Here is a 22,833-nt window from a genome sequence, read left to right on the forward strand (position 1 = left end):
TTCCCGGGAGCGCCCTCTATAGTTTTTCCTAGTGGCCAATCAAGAGACCGCTATGAGGTCATGAATCTGCGCCGAGACAAAAATTTGTCTCGTGAACGGCTTCCCAAAGCAGCCAAAAGGGAGATTAATTTTCAGCGGGAGGGAAGAAAGGCCGCGTTCCAAACTTACTGCCATTCTCCACCTTTTTAGGTGGAGAACTCACTTTTTATGTCGAGAACTCACTTTTGTGAGGCGGAAGCGCACCTCATTCTGAAAACGTACCAAGGATTTTGGCCATAGAGATAAAAAAAAGAGCAGCCACAGAGATTAAAAAAAAGTGAGGCTAGAGTGGCCCTTCGTGCCCATAAAACGAAGTAGACAGCATCCTGTTTCCGTCTTTACCGGAAGAGTAGGTGCACTTCCGTTTCCGGAATCAAACCACTCTAGGCTCTAACATCTCTACACCCGGAAGTTTCGTCGGGAAACCTATATGTACATGGTGGGGGGGGCAATATCCCCCGACGCGACGTTTCCCTGTCTGGCTTCGCCGTCTCTACGTTTGACCCTCTTCCCGTGTGGGCTTGCGATCGCGAAGGAGGTCTCGCGAGAGTTAAGGAGTTCGGGAAAGCGGTTCCTGGAGCGCCTCTGGATGCCGGAAAGGAGGTGAGGTCGCTGGGGTGGCGGGTTGCGATGCAACGGTCTCCTCCTTCCCGGAAGAAATGGGCAGGGGTGAAATCCAGCAGGTTCTAACACAGAGGTCTTCAAACTAGGCCGCTTTAAGACTTGTGGACTTCAACTCCCAGAATTCTCCAGCCAGCTATGCTGCCTGGAGAATTCTGGGAGTTGAAGTCCACAAGTCCTAAAGCGGCCAAGTTTGGGGACCCCTGTAAATCTAACAGGTTCTGGAGAACCGGTAGCAGAAATTTTGAGTAGTTCAGAGAACTGGCAAATACCACCTCTGGCTGGCCCCAGAGTGGGGTGGGAATGGAGTTTTTGCAATATCCTTCCCTTGCCACGCCCACCACGCCACGCCCACCAAGCCACACCCACAGAACCAGTAGTTAAAAAAAAAATTGAATTCCACCCCTGCAGAGGAGCCCTTGGCTGCCCATCTCACCTTGCAGCGAGATGGGTGGCAAAATTAAAATAAAATAATAATAAATAAATATGAAATGCGGTTCCCCGTAAGAGCCCAGCCTTATTTAGCAGGGGTGGGTCAAAGAGGCCATCTATGTCAAAATTGAACAGCCCTCTCTCAACAGAGGGGGAGGGATACCACATCATCTGTCTCCAGTCTACAACACGGTCCTTTCAGCAGTACCAAGAAGGCTCCATGCCCATTTACACTACTTTACAGTAGTATTTACACTACTCAGGTGATCCTGAGGACACAGACTTCCAGACTTTAGACCCTCTAAAAGGATGGAAATGTCCAGCTGTCTGCAAGGAGTATAAATCCTTCCGTTTCTCACCATCCGGCCAGAGCTGAAGAAGCTTCTTGGATGAGAAGCGAAACGTCTTCTAAAGAAAAAAACAACGAAAGTCCAGTTGCCTCCTAAAAAAAAACAATTTTGGTTCTACCCTCCATGCGTCTAATAGGACATGAAAATAGATACAGGTAGTTCTCGACTTATCCACCAGCATTTGGGACCAGATTTTCTGTTGCGAAACAAGGCAGTTGTTAAGTGAGTCACTCCTGAGTTTACAATGTTTTTGCTACCATTGTTAAGCGAAAAAGAATCACATGATCCCGGGACACTGCAACCGTCATAAAGGTGAGACAGTTTGAAAGCATCTGGATTTTTATCACATGACCATGGGAAATGCTGCAATGATCATAAGTGTGAAAAGTGGTCATAAGTCACTTTTTTTCAATGCCGTTGTAACTTTGAAGAGCCACTAAGTGAACTGTTGTAAATTGGGGATTAACTGTATAGTTGAGTAAATTGTTTTTGCAACGATCTTGCATTCTTTTCTGGGGCAACGACCTTGAAGACTCTTGAGTGTCTCTAAGAGGGAGGCTTTTTCCCACAACTTCATCAGTTTCACTTTCCCCCCTCTCTGCCAGGCTCCCTCCCCACCCCCATAGTACATGGCAGGATGGCAGCTTTGCCTGCTGTTAATAGCAACAGCACTTATATACCGCTTCACAGTGCTTTACAGCCCTCTCTAAGCGGTTTACAGAGTTTAATAGAGTCAGTCTATTGCCCCCAACAATCTGGGTCCTCATTTTACTGACCTCAGAAGGATGGAAGGCTGAGTCAGCCTTGAGCCTTGTGAGATTCGAACTACCAAATTGCAGTCACAGCTGACAGTCAGCAGAAGTAGCCTGCAGTACTGCATTCTTAACCACAGCTCTTTAAGTGAGTTTTACCCCATTTTACAACCTTTTGGGCCACCATCGTTAATGAAATCACTGCAGTTGTTAAATTAGTAACACGGTTGTTAAGTGAATCCGGCTTCCCCCTTGACTTTGCTTGCCAGGAGGTCGCAAAAGGTTTAACGCACAGAGCCCGGGACACGGCAACGGTCATAAATACATGCCACTTGACAAGCATCCAAATTTTGATCACGTGATCCCGGGGAATGCTCCAATGGTCATGCCAAACACGGTCGTAAGTCATTTTTTCCCCCACTGCCGTTGTAACTTTGAACAGTCACTAAACAAATGGTTGTACGTCAATTTACCTGTATGTGTAACGCATCAGACAGCACGGTGATCAAACAATAAAATGTTGGGTGCATGTGAGACTTGAATAACAGGAAACACCGACTCTCGATAACATTCCACAAGGGCCAAATTTATGGGTTTTCCCCATTTCCCCGTTTATAGCTTTTAGCCTTACAAGTGTATTCAAGGACTTTCTGAAGATACTATTGTTTAGTGACTGATAAAGCAGATTATCACCTACGGGAAAGAAATGTCCTTGGCTAAGAAGAAAAAACATGCTTTACCACAGTTAGAAAAGAGGCCTAGACTACTGTGTTAAAAATGCTAATATCGCCTTTGAAAAAATGCTAATGATAAAGGCTAAAATCTATTTTTTAAAAAATGTAAATGTTCGTTTGTTCAAAATAGTAAATCTCCGAAAGTTCTTCACCGGTTGTTTTGAAATTTTGACCCAACGTTGCATTTAAATATGCACGTGTTTTTATATACCTATATTATATAGATGTCACACCTGTGACAGGTAAAAACATGCTTTTTTTGAAAAACAGCGCCATCTGTTGGACATAAAAGCAACACGCTATACTATCTTTTTGGACTTTAACGTTGCAGCACCACAATGGCAGGCGCGAGCCGGGTCTTTTCCCCTCAGCGCTGCCACCGCCAAACCCACAAGCAAAATGGCGGGAAATGTCAACCACCGCGAAGCGTCCTCCTGACTAACGGAGTATGCCGTACCTTTGGCAGGGACCCCAATGCCGCCTGTGGTGCGGAGAGCTGCGAAGGTGAAGGCGGTTATACCAGCAAGTCGGGAAACCAGCTCTTACACCCGTGGCAAACTGGGACGGAGGCAAAGTAGGCGTGACCTGAGCTCCAGAGGGAAATTATTGGCACTCGGTCAAAAAATATTGTATACCCACAAGACTGGGCCACAGCAATGCGTGGCCGGGTACAGCTAGTTTCAGATAAGAATTGGAACTGTTAGTCCATTGGGGTAAAAACTGCAATATAGCTTAATGCATTGCAATGGAACAAGCATTCTTCAAAATGAAAAAGGGTCTTCTTAGGGCAGTCACGACATAAACCTAAAATTGAAAATCAGGCTTGTCAGATGTTACATCTTTTCTATCCTCTACGAAGTGAAGAATTGGTCTCTGACAGCAAGCCACTTGAAGAGACTAGAAATGTGGATTTACAGGCGGCTGTTACGTATAAGCGGGGTTGACAAAATCAGAAATGAGGAGGGGATAAGCCACCTGGGAAAGCCAAGGGAAATCATCAAAACCATTAAAAAGCGAAAGTTAGAATATTTTGGACATGTGAGGCGACACCTGGAAAAATACGCCGTACTTCACTTAATCCTCCAGGGAAAGACTGAAGGAAAATGAGGTCCAGACAGAAGAAGAACTTCATGGCTTCAAAATCTAAGGGACCGACCGGTTTGGACAAAACTCAACAGCCCTTTTTCGTGCGGCTGTTGATAAAAATAGGATCGCCAACATGCTCGTCAACGTCCGATGAAGGATATGGCACAACAAGAAGAAGAATTGCAATTTGGGCTCTTTCTGTCTTTCCCTTTTAAAGCTCTGCTTGCAAACTTCGGTTCAGAATCCTTTCTTTTCCAGGCTTTCAAATGCAGATAATCTTCGACTTACACCCTAGAATAGAATTCTTTATTGGCCAAGCGTGATTGGACACACAAGAAATTTGTCTTTGGTGCATACGCTCTCGGTGTACATAAAAAAAAAAAGATACATTCGTCAAGAATCATAAGGTACAACACTTAATGATAGTCATAGGGTACAAATAAGCAATCAAATCGTACTAGGAAACAATATCAATATAAATCGTAAGGATACAAGCAACATAGTTACAGTCATAGTCATAAGTGGGAGGAGATGAGTGGTGGGAACGATGAGAAGATTAATAGTAGTGCAAACTTAGTGAATAGTTTGACAGTGTTGAAGGAATTATTTGTTTAGCAGAGTGATGGCGTTCGGGAAAAAACTGTCCTTGTGTCTAGTTCTGTGATGGCGAACCTATGACATGCATGCCACAGGTAACACGCGGAGCCATATTGGTGGGCACGCGAGCATTGCCCTAGCTCAGCTCCAGCACGCATGCGCGCACTGGCCAGCTGATTTTCGGCCCTTCTGGGCCTACTGGAAGTCGGCAAATGGGCTGTTTCCAGCCTCCGGAGGGCTTCTGGGGGGGAGTGGGGAAGGCTGTTTTCGCCCTTCCCAGGCTCCTAGAAAGCCTCTGGAGCCTGGGGAGGGTGAAAAACGGGCATACCAGCCCCACTGTGCTATCACATGCCAAAAGCGTGGGTTCCACAAGCATGCTCAGGGGGGCAGGGCACATAGAATTATGGGTATGGGCAAGTGTGTGCGCGCGACCCTGCACTTCTCCCGCTTTTGGCACGCAATGGTAAAAATGTTAGCCATAACTGGTCTAGTTGTTCTGGTGTGCAGTGCTCTATAGCATCGTTTTGAGGGTAGGAGTTGAAACAGTTTATGTCCAGGATACAGGGTGGATAAAAATCAATGATTTTTTTTTAAAAAAATAAAAAAAAATCAGATTTTTTAAATTTAAATCGGATGTTTTTGATTTTTATCGAATTTATTTTAATAAAAAACTTTTGGGGTAAAAATCTATCGTAAGATACATAAATAATTTAGTTTATTCAGCATGAAATGGAGCTTAGTTATGTAGCATGAGGCTGTATATTCTGCAACCCTGGGACTATCGGTGAGTCAACAGTGGGTCAAAGGAGTAGCAGAGATGACAGTTGCTCTTTAAAAGCCTTGGTAGTACAGTGGTCTAAAGCACCCTGTTATTAAGACCAGCTGCCTGCAATTACTGCAGGTTCGAATCTCGCCAAGGCTCAAGGTTGACTCAGCCTTCCATCCTTTCTAAGGTAGGTAAATTGAGGACCCAGTTGTGGGGGCAATAAGCTGACTTTGTATAAATATACAAAAGGATGAAGGCTATTGCTTAGCGCATTGTAAGCTGCCCTGAGTCTCCGGAGAAGGGCGGCATATAAATCAAATTAAAAAACAAAAATTATGATTTAAATCGAGTTGATTTAAATCAAGCCTCTTTACTAGTGATTTAAATGATGATTTAAATTGTGATTTAAATCAACTCGATTTAAATCAAATCCACCCTGCCAGGATACGAAGGGTCTGTAGATATTTTCACACCCCTCTTTTTGACTCATGCAATATACTTGGTTGGAAACAACAGTTTATGTCCGTAGGGAAGTATATTTACCAACCTGGGAAGGAAACCCCCTTTCTTTCCAATGCTGAGTTGTCTTCTTTCGTTGTGTAGTGCTCTATAAGACATCCACTTTGTTTGTTTTTTGAGTGAAGTCAAATTCAGGGCGCGTATTTTCAGGAAAGGACATGATGAAGTGTCACGCGTGAAATGCAAACTTTTAGGGACTTTCTGCAGCCCTCAATGTTGATTCTTCAGACACGTGTCATTTCCTGTTTGATGTAGTGAAAATTGTGCGTGCGCAGCTCCACTTGCAGAGCGGCGGGAATGCGCGCTATTCACACAAATGGTGTTGCCCGCTGCCAGTTCACAATAGAAAGCGGCCTCAGTACTTTATTTATTTATTTATTTATTTATTTATTTATTTATTTATTTATTTATTTATTTATTTATTTTATTCAATTTGTATACCGCCCTTCTCCTAGTGGACTCAGGGCGGTGCACAGCCAGAACTAAAACACATACCAATACAAAATTTAAAATTATTAAAAGAATTACATACTTTGGCCCAAATATTAAAACAATTCGAATTAAAATCCATTGACAGATTAAAAGGTAAAAAACTAAAAAAAAAGGGGGGGGGGTTCACGCCAGCCCTGCTTGATGGAAAAGAAAAGTTTTCAGGGCACGGCGAAAGACCCGGAGATCCGATATCCTTCTTATCTCCGGGGGCAAATCGTTCCAGAGGGCAGGAGCTGCCACAGAGAAGGCCCTCCCCCTGGGGGTCGCCAGCCGACATTGCCTGGCTGACGGCACCCTGAGGAGTCCCTCTCTGTGGGAGCGTACTGGTCGGTGGGAGGCTATCGGTGGCAGAAGGCGGTCCCGCAAATACCCAGGTCCTATGCCATGGAGCGCTTTAAAGGTGGTAACACATTACGGTGCGGTATGCTGACTTGACAGCCACGGATGGACAGATATTACAGAGGGTGGTGAGCACAGCGCAAAACATCGTGGGCTGGTACCCCCGATAACGCTAGATGAGATCACTAGGGTTCGCTGCCTTAGAAGAGTGAGGGAAAGGTGAGCCGAGGTGGCGCAGTGGTTAGAGTACAGTACTGCAGCTACTTCAGCTGACTGCTAGTTCAGCAGATCCGCAGATCAAATCTCACCGGCTCAAGGTTGACTCAGCCTTCCATCCTTCCGAGGTGGGTAAAATGAGGACCCAGACTGTTGGGGGCAATATGCTAATGCCAGGGTGGATAAAAATCAATGATTTTTTTAAAAAAATCAAAAAAATCAGATTTTTTTAAATTTAAATCGGATTTTTTTTTTATCGAATTTATTTTAATAAGAAACTTTTGGGGTAAAAATCTATCGTAAGATAGTTTTCTATTTAAGATACGTAAATAATTTAGTTTATTCAGCATGAAATGGAGCTTAGTTAGGTAGCATGAGGCTGTATATTCTGCAACACTGGGGCTATCGGTGAGTCAACAGTGGGTCAAAGGAGTAGCAGAGATGACAGTTGCTCTTTAAAAATTAGGATTTAAATCGAGTTGATTTAAATCAAGCCTTTTTACTAGTGATTTAAATCATGATTTAAATTGTGACTTAAATCAACTCGATTTAAATCAAATCCACCCTGGCTAATGCAATATGTTAATATGCAACATGCTATATGCTAACTTTGTAAACCATTTAGAGAGTGCTGTAAAGCACTCTGAAGTGGTATAGAAGTCTAACTAACTAACTAACTAACTAACTAACTAACTAACTAACTAACTAACAAATAAATAAATAAAATCCTCAGGGACGACTCACACCCTGGTCAGCGCTTCTTTACCCTCCTATCATCCGGAAGGAGATACAGAAGCATAGCCAGCCGCACAAATAGGCTGAAGAACAATTTTTATCTATGGGCTGTCAGGCTTCTGAATGGGAAATACCTTTACAACAACATAGTACGATTGATTTGCGGGGCCGGCGCGACATGCAATAAGTTCCTACGGTGCAGTAGGATTGTGTGTTTGTTAGTAGGATTCACTGGGTTAGGAATTTTTCTGCCAAAAAAACAAGAACAGTTTTTTCCTGAACGCCATCACTCTGCTAAACAAATAATTCCCTCAACACTGTCAAACTAGTTATTAAGTCTGCATTACTTTTAATCTTCTCATCGTTCCCGCCACCCATCTCCTCCCACTTATGACTGTCTGACTGTAACCTTGTTGCTGGTATCCTTACGATTTATATTGACCGTTTCCTAGTATGGTTTGATTGCTTATTTGTACCCTATGACTATCATTAAATGTTGTACCTTATGATTCTTGACGAATGCATCTTTTCTTTTATGTACACGGAGAGCATATGCACCAAAGACAAATTCCTTGTGTGTCCAGTCACACTTGGCCAATAAAGAATTCTATTCTATTCTATTCTATTCTATTCTATTCTATTCTATTCTATTCTATTCTATTCTATTCTATTCTATTCTATTCTATTCTATTCTATTCCTGTCTTTCACTGTGAGTTGTATTGGTTTGGAGGGGTGCACGAAAGGAGGCTCAGCCAATCTCATTGTACACATGTTGTACTCTTGACAATAAAGGTTTGAATTGAATTGAATTGATTGCACTTGCAAGTAGAGCTGGGTGTACAGGTCTCCTGTGTGAGCAGAGGGTTGGACTAGATGACCTCCAAGGTCCCTTCCAACTCTGTTACTGTTATTGATTTAATCAATAGCTAGTAGAAATACAGGAGAATCGATTATTGTGCATCCTTTTTCCCCCCCCAGCATGTGTGAATATCATATTGTGTTCTTCCATTTTGGAGTAAGCAGCATGGGAGAGAAAGCAAAAAAAAATAGTAAAACTAGAAAAATAGTAAAAAAAAAAAGACATTAAAGGGAAGACATGAGGAAAAAGACAACAATGTAGATCAGGGGTCTCCAACCTTGGCGACTAAGACTTGTGGACTTCAACTCCCAGAGTTCCTCAGCCAGCAAAGATGGCTGAGGAACTCTGGGAGTTGAAGTCCACAAGTCTTAAAGTTTGCCAAGGTTGGAGACCCCTGATGTAGATAATCTAGTGCAGGGGTCCCCAACCTCTAGTCCATGGACCAGTACTGGGCCACGCAAACAAGCAAAGCCCCATCCTTGGGATGTGGGCAGCACATGAAACCATGCCCCTTCTGGTCCGTGGAAAACTTTCTCTCCATGGAACCTATCCCTAATGTCCCTAATGTTGGGAGGCCACTGATCTAGGGCATGTTTCTCAACTTTGGCAACCTAAAGTTGTGCGGATTTCAACTCCCAAAATTCCAAGATTTGAGAAACCTTTTTTTTTTTTAATTTGATTTATATGCCGCCCTTCTCCGGAGACTCAGGGCGGCTTACAGTGCGTTAAGCAATAGCCTTCATACTTTTGTATATTTATACAAAGTCAGCTTATTGCCCCCACAAACTGGGTCCTCATTTAACCTACCTTAGAAAGGATGGAAGGCTGAGCCAACCTTGAGCCTGGTAAGATTCGAACCTGCAGAAATTGCAGGCAGCTGTGTTAATAACAGGGTGCATTAAACCACTGTCCTACCAAGGCTCCTAAACCTGGGTGTAGCATAGTGAGATATGCACGTAATGTCAACGGTGACCCATTAAAATTGCAACAGAACAACAAATGTATTCATGCATTTATCCACTGAACTATTGTGGATATTATTAGCATCTCTTTCGGATGTTTCTTCAATAACCCTTTTTCTCTTTACATGTTGGTGTCTTCATTTTTTAGGTAATGGAATATTTCCCGTAACCGTGTGGTCTCAGGAACGGGATTGGAAGTGAAAGTTGGTAAGTATTTGGGGACACTGGGATGGGATCCCGTGTTTTGACCATCATCTCTTTCTCTTACTACAGAAGAGGCTTTGGTAGTAAGATGGACCTGCAGGAAAGGCTCAGTGGCCCCTTTTCAGGGAAGTTGAAAAAAGGAAGGTTCTACATTTAGGCAAGAAAAACAAAATGCACAGGTACAGTATATGACAGTGATGTCTAACCTTTTTGCCATCGCGTGCCAGGAGAGGGGGGGCGGGGAAGGGTTGCGCGCGCACGTGCCCACGCGCATGTGTGTCCAACCCCCTCCCCCTCCCCCTCCCCCCCCCCCACTCCTGGCACATGATGGCCTGGTAGGCCCGTTTTTCTTTCTTACCTGGTTCCAAATCCTCTCTGTATCTGGGAACGGCGAAAACAGCCTTTCCCACTCCCTTGGAGGCCCTACGGAGGCTGAAAGGGCTCATTTCCCAACTCCCGGTGGGACAGGAAGTGACATTTTTTGCTGTCCCCAGCCTCCAGAACCTCTCTAGGAGTCTCTAGGAGCCTCTCTAGGAGTCTCTGGAGGCTGGGGACAGGAAAAAACGTCACTTCCTGTCCCACCGGGAGAGGGGAAATGGGCCCTTTCAGCCTCCGTAGGGCCTCCAAGGGAGTGGGAAAGGCTGTTTTCGCCGTTCCCAGATACACAGAGAGGATCTGGAGCCAGGTAAGAAAGAAAAACGGGCCTTCCCCACCCCCACCAGGCCCTCCAGAGGCAGGAAACAGCCTGTTTCCCTACTTCTGGTGGGCCCAGAAGGCCCGAAAATCAGCTGGCCAGTGTGCGCATGCGCCCCAGAGCTGAGCTTGCGTGCCTACTAATATGGCTCCGGTGCCACCTGTGGCACGTGTGCCATAGGTTCACCATCACGGGTATATGAGGAACCTCACTCAATAGTAGTAACTGAGAGAGGGATCTTGGAGTCCTAGTGGACAACCATTTAGATATGAGCCAGCTGTGTGCAGCAGCTGCCAAAAAAGCCAACACAGTTCTTGGCTGCATTAACAGAGGGATAGAATCAAGATCACATGAAGTGTTAAGACCACTTTATGAAGCCTTGGTAAGGCCACACTTGGAATTCGGCATCCAGTTTTGGTCACCACAGTGTAAAAAAGATGTGGAGACTCTAGAAAGAGTGCAGAGAAGAGCAACGAAGATGATTAGGGGACTGGAGGCTAAAACATATAAAGAACGGTTGCAGGAACTGGGTATGTCTAGTTTAATGAAAAGAAGGACTAGGGGAGACATGATAGGAGTCTTCCAATATCTCGGGGGCTGCCACAAAGAAGAGGGAGTCCAGCTATTCTCCAAAGCACCTGAGGGCAGGACAAGAAGCAATGGATGGAAACTAATCAAGGAGAGAATCAATTTAGAACTAAGGAGAAATTTCCTGACAGTTAAAACAATTAATCAGTGGAACAACCTGCCTCCAGAAGTTGTAAATGCTCCAACACTGGAAGTTTTTAAGAAGATGTTGGATAACCATTTGTCTGAAGTGGTGCAGGGTTTCCTGCCTAAGCAGGGGGTTGGACTAGAAGACCTTCAAGGTCCCTTCCGACTCTGTTATCCTATTCTATTCTATTCTATTCTATTCTATTCTATTCTATTCTATTCTATTCTATTCTATTCTATTCTATTCTATTTGTATAAATCAAGTTAGTAAACATCAGCGATTTCTGAAGAAAATTTTGATCCAAGGCACGAATGGTAGTTATGAAACAGAAATGCGTGTCTAGGTGGAAAAAAGAGACTTGGACTTCCTGGGGAGTTCCCAGATTCCTTTGGCTTACCCAAGACTTAGTCCTCGACTTACAACAGTTTGTTTAGTGACCGTTCAAAGTTACAACAGGATGAAAAATGTGCTGTATCTGATCATGTGAATCCAGTCCAGAAAAGATTTTTGGCTGTAAGAAATCTGTGAAAAAGGCTTAACGGTGCGCTGTGGCCTTTTTGTTCCGCTTCTCCAGGCAATTCATGGACCCCCGGATGAGCCCTCCCAAAACCCGGCTGCGGAAAAGGAGGAAGAAGGCTGTTTGGAAGCCGAAGAGGAAACGTCCCCAAGTGGTTGCCCCTGACCTGGAACTCCACCACTGCGACATCTGCGGGAAGGACATCAAACACCAGTCCAATTTCCGGGAACACCAGCGCATCCACACGGGGGAGCGCCCGTACCAGTGCCAGCGTTGCCAGAAGACCTTCACCCGTTGCGCCGACCTCATTAAGCACCGCCTGGTGCATTCGGCCTCCCGGCCCTTTTGCTGCCGGATCTGCGGGAAACGGTTCAAGCTGCAGGCTGACCTGGACAAGCACGCCAAGGTGCATTCGGACGAGGCCCCTTTCCCCTGCCATTTGTGTCCCAAGCGCTTCAAGCGGACCTCCTGCCTGGTGAAACACCTGCGGATCCACACCCAGGAGAAGCCCTTCGCCTGCTCCCACTGCAGCCGGCGCTTCAAGTGGGAAGCCTCGGTCAAAGAACACGAGCGGGTCCACACGGGCGAGCGTCCCCACCGCTGCGACCAGTGTCCCAAAACCTTCACGCATCGTTCCACCTTCCTGCAGCACCAGCGCACCCATCAAAAGTACCCCGCCTTCGGCTGCAAGCACTGCCCCAAGTCTTTCAATCACAAGTCCAACCTTCTGAAGCACGTCCGCAGGTTGCACTCTTAGGGACAAGAGGGGGGGGGCGAAGGGGCTCGGGATCCGTAAATGACCCTCCCTTCCAGGGGTGAAATCTAGCAGGTTCTGACAGGTTCTGGAGAACCGGTAGCGGAAATTTTGAGCAGTTTGGAGAACAGCTGGTCCCAGAGTGGAGTGGGAATGGAGATTTTGCAATATCCTTCCCCCAGGAGTGGGGAGGGAATGGGGATTTTGCAGTATCCTTCTTCTGGAGTGGGGTGGAAATGGAGATTCTGCAGTATCCTTCCCCTGCCACGCCCACCAAGCCACGTCCACCAAGCCACACCACGCCTACCAAGCCACGCCCGCAGAACCAGTAGTAAAAAAATTTGAATTTCACTATTGCTCCCTTCCCTTTCTCAGGGTGCCCAAAGACTTTGCGAGGTGTGCCACGGCCGTCTTCTCACGGAGAAAAAGCTTGCAAATGAGACCACTCTCCCTAAATGACTTGTAGAAGAACTAGCAGACAAAAATGGAGGCGTTCCCTTTGATTGATAATGTTACCTAGTAGGGTAATTCAGAGGTGGGTTTCAGCAGGTTCTGACCAGTTCTGGAGAACCGGTAGTAAAAATTCTGACTGGCCCCGCCCCCATCTATTCTCTGCCTCCCAAGTCCCAGCTGATCGGGAGGAAATGGGGATTTTGCAGTAACCTTCCCCTGGATTGGCCCACCAAGCCATGCCACACCCACCAAGCCACACCCACAAAACCGGTAGTAAAAATTTTTGAAACCCACCACTGGGGTAACGAGACATCAGCAAGGGAAACCACTAAGCTCAGAGAGCACCAAGGACCCCTCCTTGATCTTTTCCCGCCCCTCTGCCAAAATTGGTGTGTTGTCTTCATTTTTACAAAAAAAAAAAAAAAAATGAGCCAGCAAGAGAAGAATCCCAAATGCCAATCAAAAAACTTAAAAAACTTTTTTTTTTTTTGGACTGAGGAACATCAGATTTTCAAATGGATAGCAATAGCACTTAGACTTATATACCGCTTCACAGACCTTTTACAGCCCTCTCTAAGCGGTTTACAGAGTCAGCCTTTTGCTCCCAACAATCTGGGTCCTCGTTTTACCCACCTCGGAAGGACGGAAGGCTGAGTCAACCCTGAGCCTGGTGAGATTCGAACTGCCAAATTGCAGACAGCCGGCAGTCAGCAGAAGTAGCCTGCAGTACTGCACTCTAACCACTGCGCCACCGTGGCTCTTGGGATGAATGACATCCTTTAAATCAAATCGAAACCTAAGAAATTTGACATAGCCTTAGAGCTGATCTAACAGCTAGTTTACCCCAGCCGGTTATAAATCTTATCGGAATATTTCCAGAGCAACCCATGAATTTGTCCTTAAGATGCCAACGAAAGATATCTTCCTTCTGGCATTTGGTACCCCTAAATTGTTTCTCCTCCCTCCTTTTTTTAACCTGTTTCTTCTCACTTAAGACAATTGCCTTTTTTTTTTTTTAAAGATTGCACGGATAGTCCTCAACTTAAGACGGCAATTGAGCCCAAAATTCCCATTGCTAAGTGAGGCAGTTGTTAAATGTGTTTCCCGTTTTATGTTTTGTTGCCACAGTTGTTAAGTGAATCACCGCACTTGTTAAGCTACTAAGATGGTTGTTAAATGAATCTGGTTTTGCTTTCTCAGAAAGGGGATCACATGACCCCAGGATACTACAACCGTCACAAATACACGCCAGTTGCCAAGCTTCCGAATTTTGATCACATGACCACGGGGGAAGCTGCAACGGTCTTAAGTGTGAGAAATGGGCCTAAGTCCCCCTTTTCAGTGCCGTTGTAACTTTGAACGGACACTAAACAAGTGGTTGTAAGTCGAGGACTGCTGGTAAACCGCAGAAGGGCAGGAAGTGACCCCTCAGATCCATTACTTTTATTACTCATAAAATGAAACAAAACATTAAACAGTTCTATTTACGTACGGTAGTGACTTACCAAGCACGTCTAAATTATATTAAAGCAGCCAAAATAACTCTACGATCCGCGTGGCATGTCACACCTTTTGATGTTATTTGATGGCTAATGTTGGAAACTGAAAGTTGAAAAATTTGACATGCCCTGAATGTAGGCATGCTTCTACCCCCACCCCTTTTCTGAAATGTATACATATATAGCAATAGCAATAGCACTTAGACTTATATACCGCTTCACAGTGCTTTACAGCCCTCTCTAAGCAGTTTACAGAGTCAGCCTCTTGTACTCCCAACAATCTGGGTCCTCATTTTATCCACCTCGGAAGGATGGAAGGCTGAGTCAACCTTGAGTCTGGGGAGATTCGATCTGTCAAACTGCTGGCAGCCGGTGAGCATTAGAAGTAGCCTGCAGTACTGCATTCTAACTACTGCGCCACCGCGGCTCTTTTCAATATGTCTGGTTTAGAGGAGTGGCGCTCACTATTTCCTTGATGTGATGCCTTCCATTACGTGACTGTTGACATAATGCCCCCCTCTGAAGTGGGCCTTGATTAGCTGCTTTGGGTCCTGCCTTTGTTGATTCCACGCAATCAGCAATAACACAAAAAAGGTCATTTGGGTGACTCAAGTGCCGATCTCTGTCACTGCTTCTAATTAAAGAGATTGTGTTCCCGTCAAAAGAAGTATTTTTCGGACTATAAAACGCACCTACATTTAGAAGAGGAAAACAACAACAAAAAAGTTTTTGGCCTCTGCACGCCCCATTTTTGGCCCTTTTCCAGCCCATTTTTGAGGCTTTTTTCGGCCCGTTTTTGAGACTTTTTGGCCCATTTTCGAGGCTTTTTGAGGCTCGTTTTTGAGGCTTTTTCGGTCCATTTTTGAGGCTTTTTTCAGCCTGTTTTCAAGGCTTTCTGGGCCCGTTTTCAAGGCTTTTTGGGCCCGTTTATGAGACTTTTTTTGGCCTGTTTTTGAAGCTTTTTTCGGCCTGTTTTTGAGGCTTTTCGGGCCCATTTTTGAGGTTTTTTCGGCCTGTTTTCGAGGCTTTTTCGGCCCGTTTTCAAGGCTTTTTTGGCCTGTTTTCGAGGCTTATTGGGCCTGTTTTTTGGGGTGTGTGGAGGCAAAAAAACGGCCGGCTTCAGTAATATTCGGCCTATAAGATGCACAGATGTTTTCACCCCCTTTTGGGAGACAAAAAAGTGTGTCTTATAGTCCCGAAAAATGTGGTACAATACCTCTTTTTTCTTTGGCACTGGGTCCCATTTGGGCAGAGGCACTACCACCACGGACTGGGAGCAGGAAATTAAAACTTTTTCTTCCTATATTTTTTTTCCGAGGGTCTGGATGAAGTTCTCTGTATTGTTTTCCAATTCAGTTTCAGTTTCAGTTCGGTTTCAATTCAGTTTCTGTTTCTGGTCTTGCCTTGCTATTCAGTGAAACACATTACAGGCAGTCCTCGACTTCATGATCACAATCAGGCACCAAATTTCTATTGTTTAATTAGGACCAGGTTGTTAAGTGAGTTTTGCCCCATTTTATGTCTCTCAGATTCGGGTTAATGTCAGGGTTCCAAGTAACACCCCCAATGAAAGAAGACTCTGAGGCTAGAAGTTCCTCAAAGTTCCATTTTATTAGAGATGTCATATTGGCACATCTGGGAAAACCAGAATCTGAAAGTTTCCAGGTTTTCCCCACCCAAAAGAAAGTTTAAGTCCCTGCCCAGCACCCACATGTCCATCACATGATCCAATCAGGCACTATCCAAAACTTAAGCTACCTCCCACTTACCTCATGCAGCTGCAGGGCACTGTGGCCTTGACTCTCTGAGAAAAGAATGTTATTTTGACTATATATCACCCATACTCTATACCAGTGATGGCTAACCTTTTTGCCATTGTGTGCCAGGGGTGGGTAGGTCGCATGTGTGTGTGCCCACACTCATAATTCTATGTGCCCTGCCCCCGCGCATGCACATGCACATGTGAACTCCCCCACGCTCCCCACGTGATGGCATGGTAGGCCCGTTTTTTGCTGTCCCCAGCCTCCAGAGCCTTTCTAGGAGTCTGGGGAGGGTGAAAACAGCCTTCCCTACTCCCCCCCACCCCCGGAGGCCCTCCAGAGGCTGAAAATGGCCCGTTTGCCAACTTCCAGTCCCACCATTTGGCTTAGAGACTGTTGAATTCCATCTATTTTTGGGAAGAAACTTGAGTCCGCATTGGGTATTGAAGCTAATAAGTTTGGAATGATGGATTTGATATATACATATATCTGTACTTAGTTTTGCATTTTTTAAAAAGCATCAATGGTAACCAGTGACAAACAGCCCTATTTTGTTACAAGAAATGAAATCTACACTAAAATGTATGTAGCTTCCATTAAAAAACATATTGCGAGTTGCTGTCTGTTGCATATTCTCTGTATAGGGACAAATAACTCTTCTCCATTATCTCTGAATGGACAGGGGTCTGAATATCATAAGATCATAAGAGCCGAGGTGGCACAGTGGTCTGCCTGCCTGTCTATATCTATCTATCTATCTATCTATCTATCTATCTATCTATCTATCTATCTATCTATCTATCATCTATCTATCTATCTATCTATCTATCTATCTATCTATCTATCTATCTATCTATCTCTATATCTCTATATCTCTATATCTCTATCATCTATCTACCTACCTACCTATCATCTATATCTGTGATGGTGATGGTGAACCTATGGCACACGTGCCACAAGTGGCACACACAGCCATCTCTGTAGGCACGCCAGCCGTCACCCCAGCCCAACTCCACCGTGCATGCACAAGCGGGGGACACGGCACGGGGTGCAGGTTGGTGCAGGAGGCTTTCCAGCCCGAAATGGGGCATGGAAATTAAATAAATTTGGCTGAACCATATTTAAAACCCCAATAATTTAAAACCAAATTTAAAATTCCCATTTAAAAGCGGAGAAGTTTAGGTCAGGCCGGCTTGCTGGAATAGGAACGTCTTAAGCGTGCGACGGAAGGTACGCAGATCTGGAATCCTCCGTATCTCGGGGGGGAGCTCGTTCCAGATAGTAGGTGCCCCCACAGAGAAGGCTCTCCCCCTGGGGGCCGCCAGTCGACATTGTTTGGCCGACGGCACCCGGAGGAGCCCCTCTTTATGGTAGCGTACTGGTCGGTGGGAGGCTATTGGTGGTAGCAGGCGGTCCCGTAGATAACCAGGTCCTAAGCCATGGAGCGCTCTAAAGGTGATAACCAAAACCTTGAAGCGCACTCGGAAGACCACCGGGAGCCAGTGCAGCTCGCGCAGGAGGGGCGTTACATGGGAGCGCCACGTCGCTCCCATCACCACCCGCGCGGCCCGCACTCTGCGCCAGTTGGAGCCTCCGAGTGCTCCTCAAGGGGAGCCCCATGTAGAGAGCGTTACAATAGTCCAGACGGGAGGTGACGAGGGTATGAGTGACCGTGCGTAACGAGTCCCGATCCAGAAAGGGACGCAACTGGCGGATCAGGCGAACCTGATGAAAAATCCTCTGGTCACGGCCGTCAAGTGCTCTTCTAAAGACAGCCGTGAATCCAGGAGGACACCCAAGTTGCGAGCCCTCTCCGTGGGGGCCAATGCTTCGCCCCCAATATTCAGCGATGGCACCAGCTGACTATATCGGGACGTCGGAAACCACAGCCACTCGGTCTTGGATGGGTTGAGTCTGAGCCTGTTTCTCCCCATCCAGATCCGTACGGCCTCCAGGCACCGGGACATCACTTCAAGGGCATCGTTGGGGTGGTCTGGGGTGGAGATGTACAGCTGGGTGTCGTCAGCGTACTGATGGTACTCCACCCCGAAACCACGGATGATCTCGCCCAACGGCTTCACATAAATGTTGAACAAAAGGGGCGAGAGGACCGATCCTTGTGGCACCCCACATATAAGGGGCCTCGGGGTTGACCTCTGCCCCCCTGTCAACACAGACTGCGATAGATAGAAAGGATGGAAGGCTGAGTCAACCTGGAGCCTGGTGAGAATTGAACTCGCAGTAATTGCAGGCAGCTGGCAGCTAAATACTACTTTAACAGTAGTTTAGTCCACTGCACCATCAGGTTGGGTAATGAAACTTCTGCAAGAAAAGAAGTATGCTCAAAAAGCACCAAGGACCCCACTGTCTTGTCTTGTCTTGTCTTGTCTTGTCTTTCTTTCTCTCTCTCTCTCTCTCTCTCTCTCTCTCTCTCTCTCTCTCTCTCTCTCTCTCTCTTTCTTTCTTTTTCTTTCTTTCTTTCTTTCTCTTCCTTCCTTCTTTCCTTCCCTTCTTCTTCTCCTTCTTCTCTCTCTCTCCCTCCCTCCTCCTCCTCCTCCCCACAAATCTCAACCTCTTCTACCACTGATGATGTTACCTGGTTGGGTAACGAAACGTCTGCAAGAAAACAAGCAACAACAGGGAGCACCGAGTACCCCTCGTTTCAACCCTGAGCTACAAATATTCTCCTTTATTGGTATTCATATATTTGGAAATTGTCAGGCACGAAAAGACCAGGAACACACAGTTGAAGGTTCAATTAAATGCAGTGCTGTGGAGTCGGAGTCGAGGAGTCGGAGTCGGAGGAAATTTTGGGTACCTGGAGTTGGAGTCGGAGTTGGAGTCGGAAATACAAAAAACTGAGGAGTCGGAGTCGGAACATTTATCTCCCGACTCCATAGCCCTGACAGTGCTGTGGAGTCGGAGTCGGAGTCGAGGAGTCGGAGTCGGAGTAAATTTTGGGTACCTGGAGTCGGAGTTGGAGTTGGAGTCGGAAGTTCAAAAAACTGAGGAGTCGGAGTCGGAGTCGAAACATTTATCTCCCGACTCCACAGCCCTGATTAAATGGAATTATTGCTAAAAAGGTATGCACAGAAATCTTCTCAGCTAACCTTTTGGGTTAGATAAGGACGAATGGGCACTCAAGGAGCGATTGGACTTAGTTCTTTTGTAGCTATGTAGGGATTCTAGGCTGATCTCCTTTCACTCCGCCCCCAGGTTCTGCCACCCCTTCTACATAGAAAGATTTACCTTAAGAATAATAAGGAATCAAAAGAACCGGCAAGTGAACATGGCAACGGGAAAGATGCGATCCTGCCCCTTTTGTTCCCTAGCAACAGTTTTCTAAACATCTGCTACCTTTGAATTGGGAATCTGCACCCAGCTGTCATAGCTAATTGACCTTCCCTTTCTGGGGGAAAAAAAAATACTATGAAGGCAAAGCTTTGGCTTGTTGGAGGAAGTCAGTGATTTTTTTAGGAATAAACATATTGGTTATGAAAATGTAGACTGCCCCTAGAAGGTGGACAAGTGTCCTATACCTGATTGCCTAACTTATATATATTTTTTGTATTTTCTTCTCCTTTTGTCAGAGAGATAGAGAGACTGGCCGAGGCAGGGGGAAGGAGTCAAGCAGGGAACTAGTCTGGAATCCTTACATAGGCACAAAGAGGGCAACGTCTGACCGATTGGTGGGTTGCCCCCCATTTGGACCGGCTCGCAAGAACCGGTAGTAAAACTGGCGGGAGGCTCTACCCATTGACCCGGACGTCATCGGTGATCAGTGCGTGCGCAGAAGAGCGAATGCGCAGAAGAGAGCATGCGAACTGGTAGTAAAGATAAGTAGAACCCACCCCTAGTCTGACCTCTATTGAATGCAGCTGAACCTTATCTAGACAGGCTCAGTGTGATGCTGCCATAAAAAGACGAGGCTTGAATTTTCACCTACTTATTTTCTCTGTAGATAATATCCCCTAGGACAGTGTTTCTCAACCTTGGAAGCTTGAAGATGGGTGGACTTCAACTCCCAGAAACCCCCAGCCAGCAGCGCTGGCTGGGGGAATTCTGGGAGTTGAAGTCCACCCATCTTCAAGCTTCCAAGGTTGAGAAACACTGCCCTAGGAGATGGGATAGGAGGGGGGAACGTTCCTGTGGGGTGAGGTCAGAAGCTGGGGAGACTGACTTGGAAGATGGCCAATGAGAAGATGAGAATTGGGGAACGGAAAGGGAAGGGTTTGGGGGGGGCGGGTCAGAGGGTTAGTATCGGCTACGACGAAGTCGGGGCCAGATCTGTCGTACTCAATAAACGGTATATTTCAGCAAAGATTAATTGTTTGGGAGTGCAATTTATTTGAGATGACATTGAAACCTGACACCCAGATGCCAGACTGGGAAGATTCCTGTGAAACGGACGTGAGAAATAAAGAAGCCCAACTGACCCTCTTCACGTATGATCTGTTCGCAACTGACACCCCCTTTCCCTTTTTTCTCAAAAATGTGGTCCCTTGCAGAGGGAAAGAGATTGCTTGGACAAGGTATCTCTCTTTTCCCTCAATTTTCTTTGCTTTGCAGACTGTGCTTCCCTCTGAAAGGGGCCAACGGCAAGTTAGCTCAGCTCTGCAACTTTGATTCGTTAAAGAGCCTTGGTAGTACAGGGGTTTAAGGCATCCTGTTATTAAGCTGGTTATTAAGACCAGCTGCCTGCAATTACTGCAGGGTTCGAATCTCACCAAGGCTCAAGGTTGACTCAGCCTTCCATCCTTTCTAAGGTAGGTGAAATGAGGACCCAGTTTGTGGGGGGGCAATAAGCTGACTTTGTATAAATATACAAAAGTAGGAAGGCTATTGCTTAACGCATTGTAAGCCGCCCTGAGTCTTCGGAGAAGGGCGGCATATAAATCAAATAAAAAAAAAAAATAGCACCCGGGGCCAGCTTGCCCTGCTATCTGAAATTGGGTTAATTCTAATCCATTTCATTCCTTTTGTATCTTAAAAGGGCCAGGCCAGGGAGCTTGCTAGTGCCAAGCTCTGCATTCCTTCCCATGCCTGTTCCTCATTGTGTGCTTTGCTTATTCTCTTCCTTTCCATTGAGGGCAAATGCTAACACTGATTTCCCCTCGCTAATTATTCCCGAACTGGGATGGAGGAGTGGGGAAATATAAGATTGCCAGGATTAAGAGATAAAAGAGAGCCCTTTTCCCTAGCTTCCTTGTGACTCAAGTTCAGGAACATAAACTTTTTCCACCAGTTAGGATTTACCCGACCGACTGGGGTCATATATCCTCCCGTAGTTGTAAATATTTATGGGTAATTTCTTAATAAACTTTTGTTAAAAGTCCTGGCGTCTCTCTTGGCGTTTTTTTTTCTCTTTGGAAACCGTCCTGCAAATTCTAGAATTGTCCACACGCAATTTAAATGGAAACACCAAGTGATGCGGAAACTTTTAATTCTTTGTTGTACTCTGGTGGTCATCTGGATTTGGGTATCCGAGATATGGCAGGCTTATACTGTCTGGTCTCCAAAAGATTGTTCCCAGGTCCAGGAGTGTCCTGAGGGCCAAGCCGTTGTCTTCAGGGGTCTTCAGAATTGGCCATTCGACCAGATACCGTAACTGAATGAAAGGTCAGCCTTCAGTGACTTCAAGAAGTCTACAGCTTCTGATAACAAAGTCCATATATTAACTGCCTGTTGCACAAACGAAATGCAAGCAAACAGCTCAACCAATAGCCTCCCACCGGCCAGTACGCTCCCATAGAGAGGGGCTCCTCCGGGTGCCGTCGGCCAAACAATGTCGGCTGTCGGCCCCTAGGGGGAGAGCCTTCTCTGTGGGGGCACCTACGATCTGGAACGAGCTCCCCCCGGAGATACGTAGGATCCCGGATCTGCGCACCTTCCGCCGCGCGCTTAAGACTTTTCTATTTTATCAAGCTGGCCTGGCCTAAATCTTCCCCCTTTTTAAATGTGGAAATTTTAAATTTTAAATTCGTCTTATTTATAGGGTCATGGATAAGGCGTTTTAAATTGGGGAGCCATTTTGGATTTAATTCTGTTTTAAACGTATTTTAATGTTTATATTGTATGTTTTTTAATTTTGGCTGTTCACTGCCCCGAGTCCTTCGGGAGAGGGGGCGGTATAAAAACCTAATAAATAAATAAATAAATAAACCGAAAAAGACAAGGAAAACTGTTAACTGAAACAACCTGTGGGGATGCAGTCCAGGTATCCCCCCCAAAGATGTGCTATCAACTTTATTTGTTAAAGGGATGTCTTGTTTCCCTATAAGGAGCTCAAGGTAGTATAGGTAGTCCTCGATTTACAACCGGTCCCGTGGTGGGTTTCAAATTTTTTTACTACCGGTTCTGTGGGTGTGGCTTGGTGGGTGTGGCATGGCTTGGTGGGCGTGGCAGGGGAAGGATACTGTAAAATCTCCATTCTCTCCCCAATCCAGGGGAAGGATATTGCAAAATCCCCATTTCCTCCCGATCATCTGGCACTTGGGAGGCAGAGAATAGATGGGGTCGGAGACAGTCATAATTTTTACTACCGGTTGTCCAAACTACTCAAAATTTCCACTACCGGTTCTCCAGAAGTGGTTAGAACCTGCTGAAACCCACCTCTGAACCGGTCGCTTAAAGACAGTTCAAAGTTAAGACAGATCTTCCCAGAGCTGCTTGTGATCCATTTTTGGAGTTACGATGGCCATACATGTGTAGGAGATGACCAGGTTGAGCCCAAGGGA

At 45.8% G+C, this 22,833-nt stretch overlaps 1 protein-coding gene across 1 annotated transcript; it reads left to right on the top strand.

The window, feature by feature from the left end:
• The first annotated feature begins 497 nt into the window (after positions 1–497).
• Positions 498–12,990, top strand: LOC139308356 (zinc finger protein 271-like). The gene is made up of 3 exons (XM_070931869.1): positions 498–642; positions 9,649–9,707; positions 11,688–12,990. Exon 3 carries the CDS (start codon positions 11,695–11,697, stop codon positions 12,385–12,387), a length of 693 nt encoding a protein of 230 aa, XP_070787970.1. The 5' UTR covers positions 498–642; positions 9,649–9,707; positions 11,688–11,694; the 3' UTR covers positions 12,388–12,990.
• The last annotated feature ends 9,843 nt before the right edge of the window (positions 12,991–22,833 follow it).

The sequence above is a fragment of the Pituophis catenifer genome, unplaced genomic scaffold (assembly GCF_029215685.1).
Source record: "Pituophis catenifer annectens isolate HBS135680 unplaced genomic scaffold, rPitCat1.0.hap2 SCAF_1, whole genome shotgun sequence".
Lineage (NCBI taxonomy): Eukaryota > Metazoa > Chordata > Lepidosauria > Squamata > Colubridae > Pituophis > Pituophis catenifer.

Excerpts from the sequence above, each read along its gene's own strand:
- LOC139308356 (XM_070931869.1), top strand. The coding sequence starts at position 11,695 with ATGGACCCCCGGATGAGCCCTCCCAAAACCCGGCTGCGGAAAAGGAGG.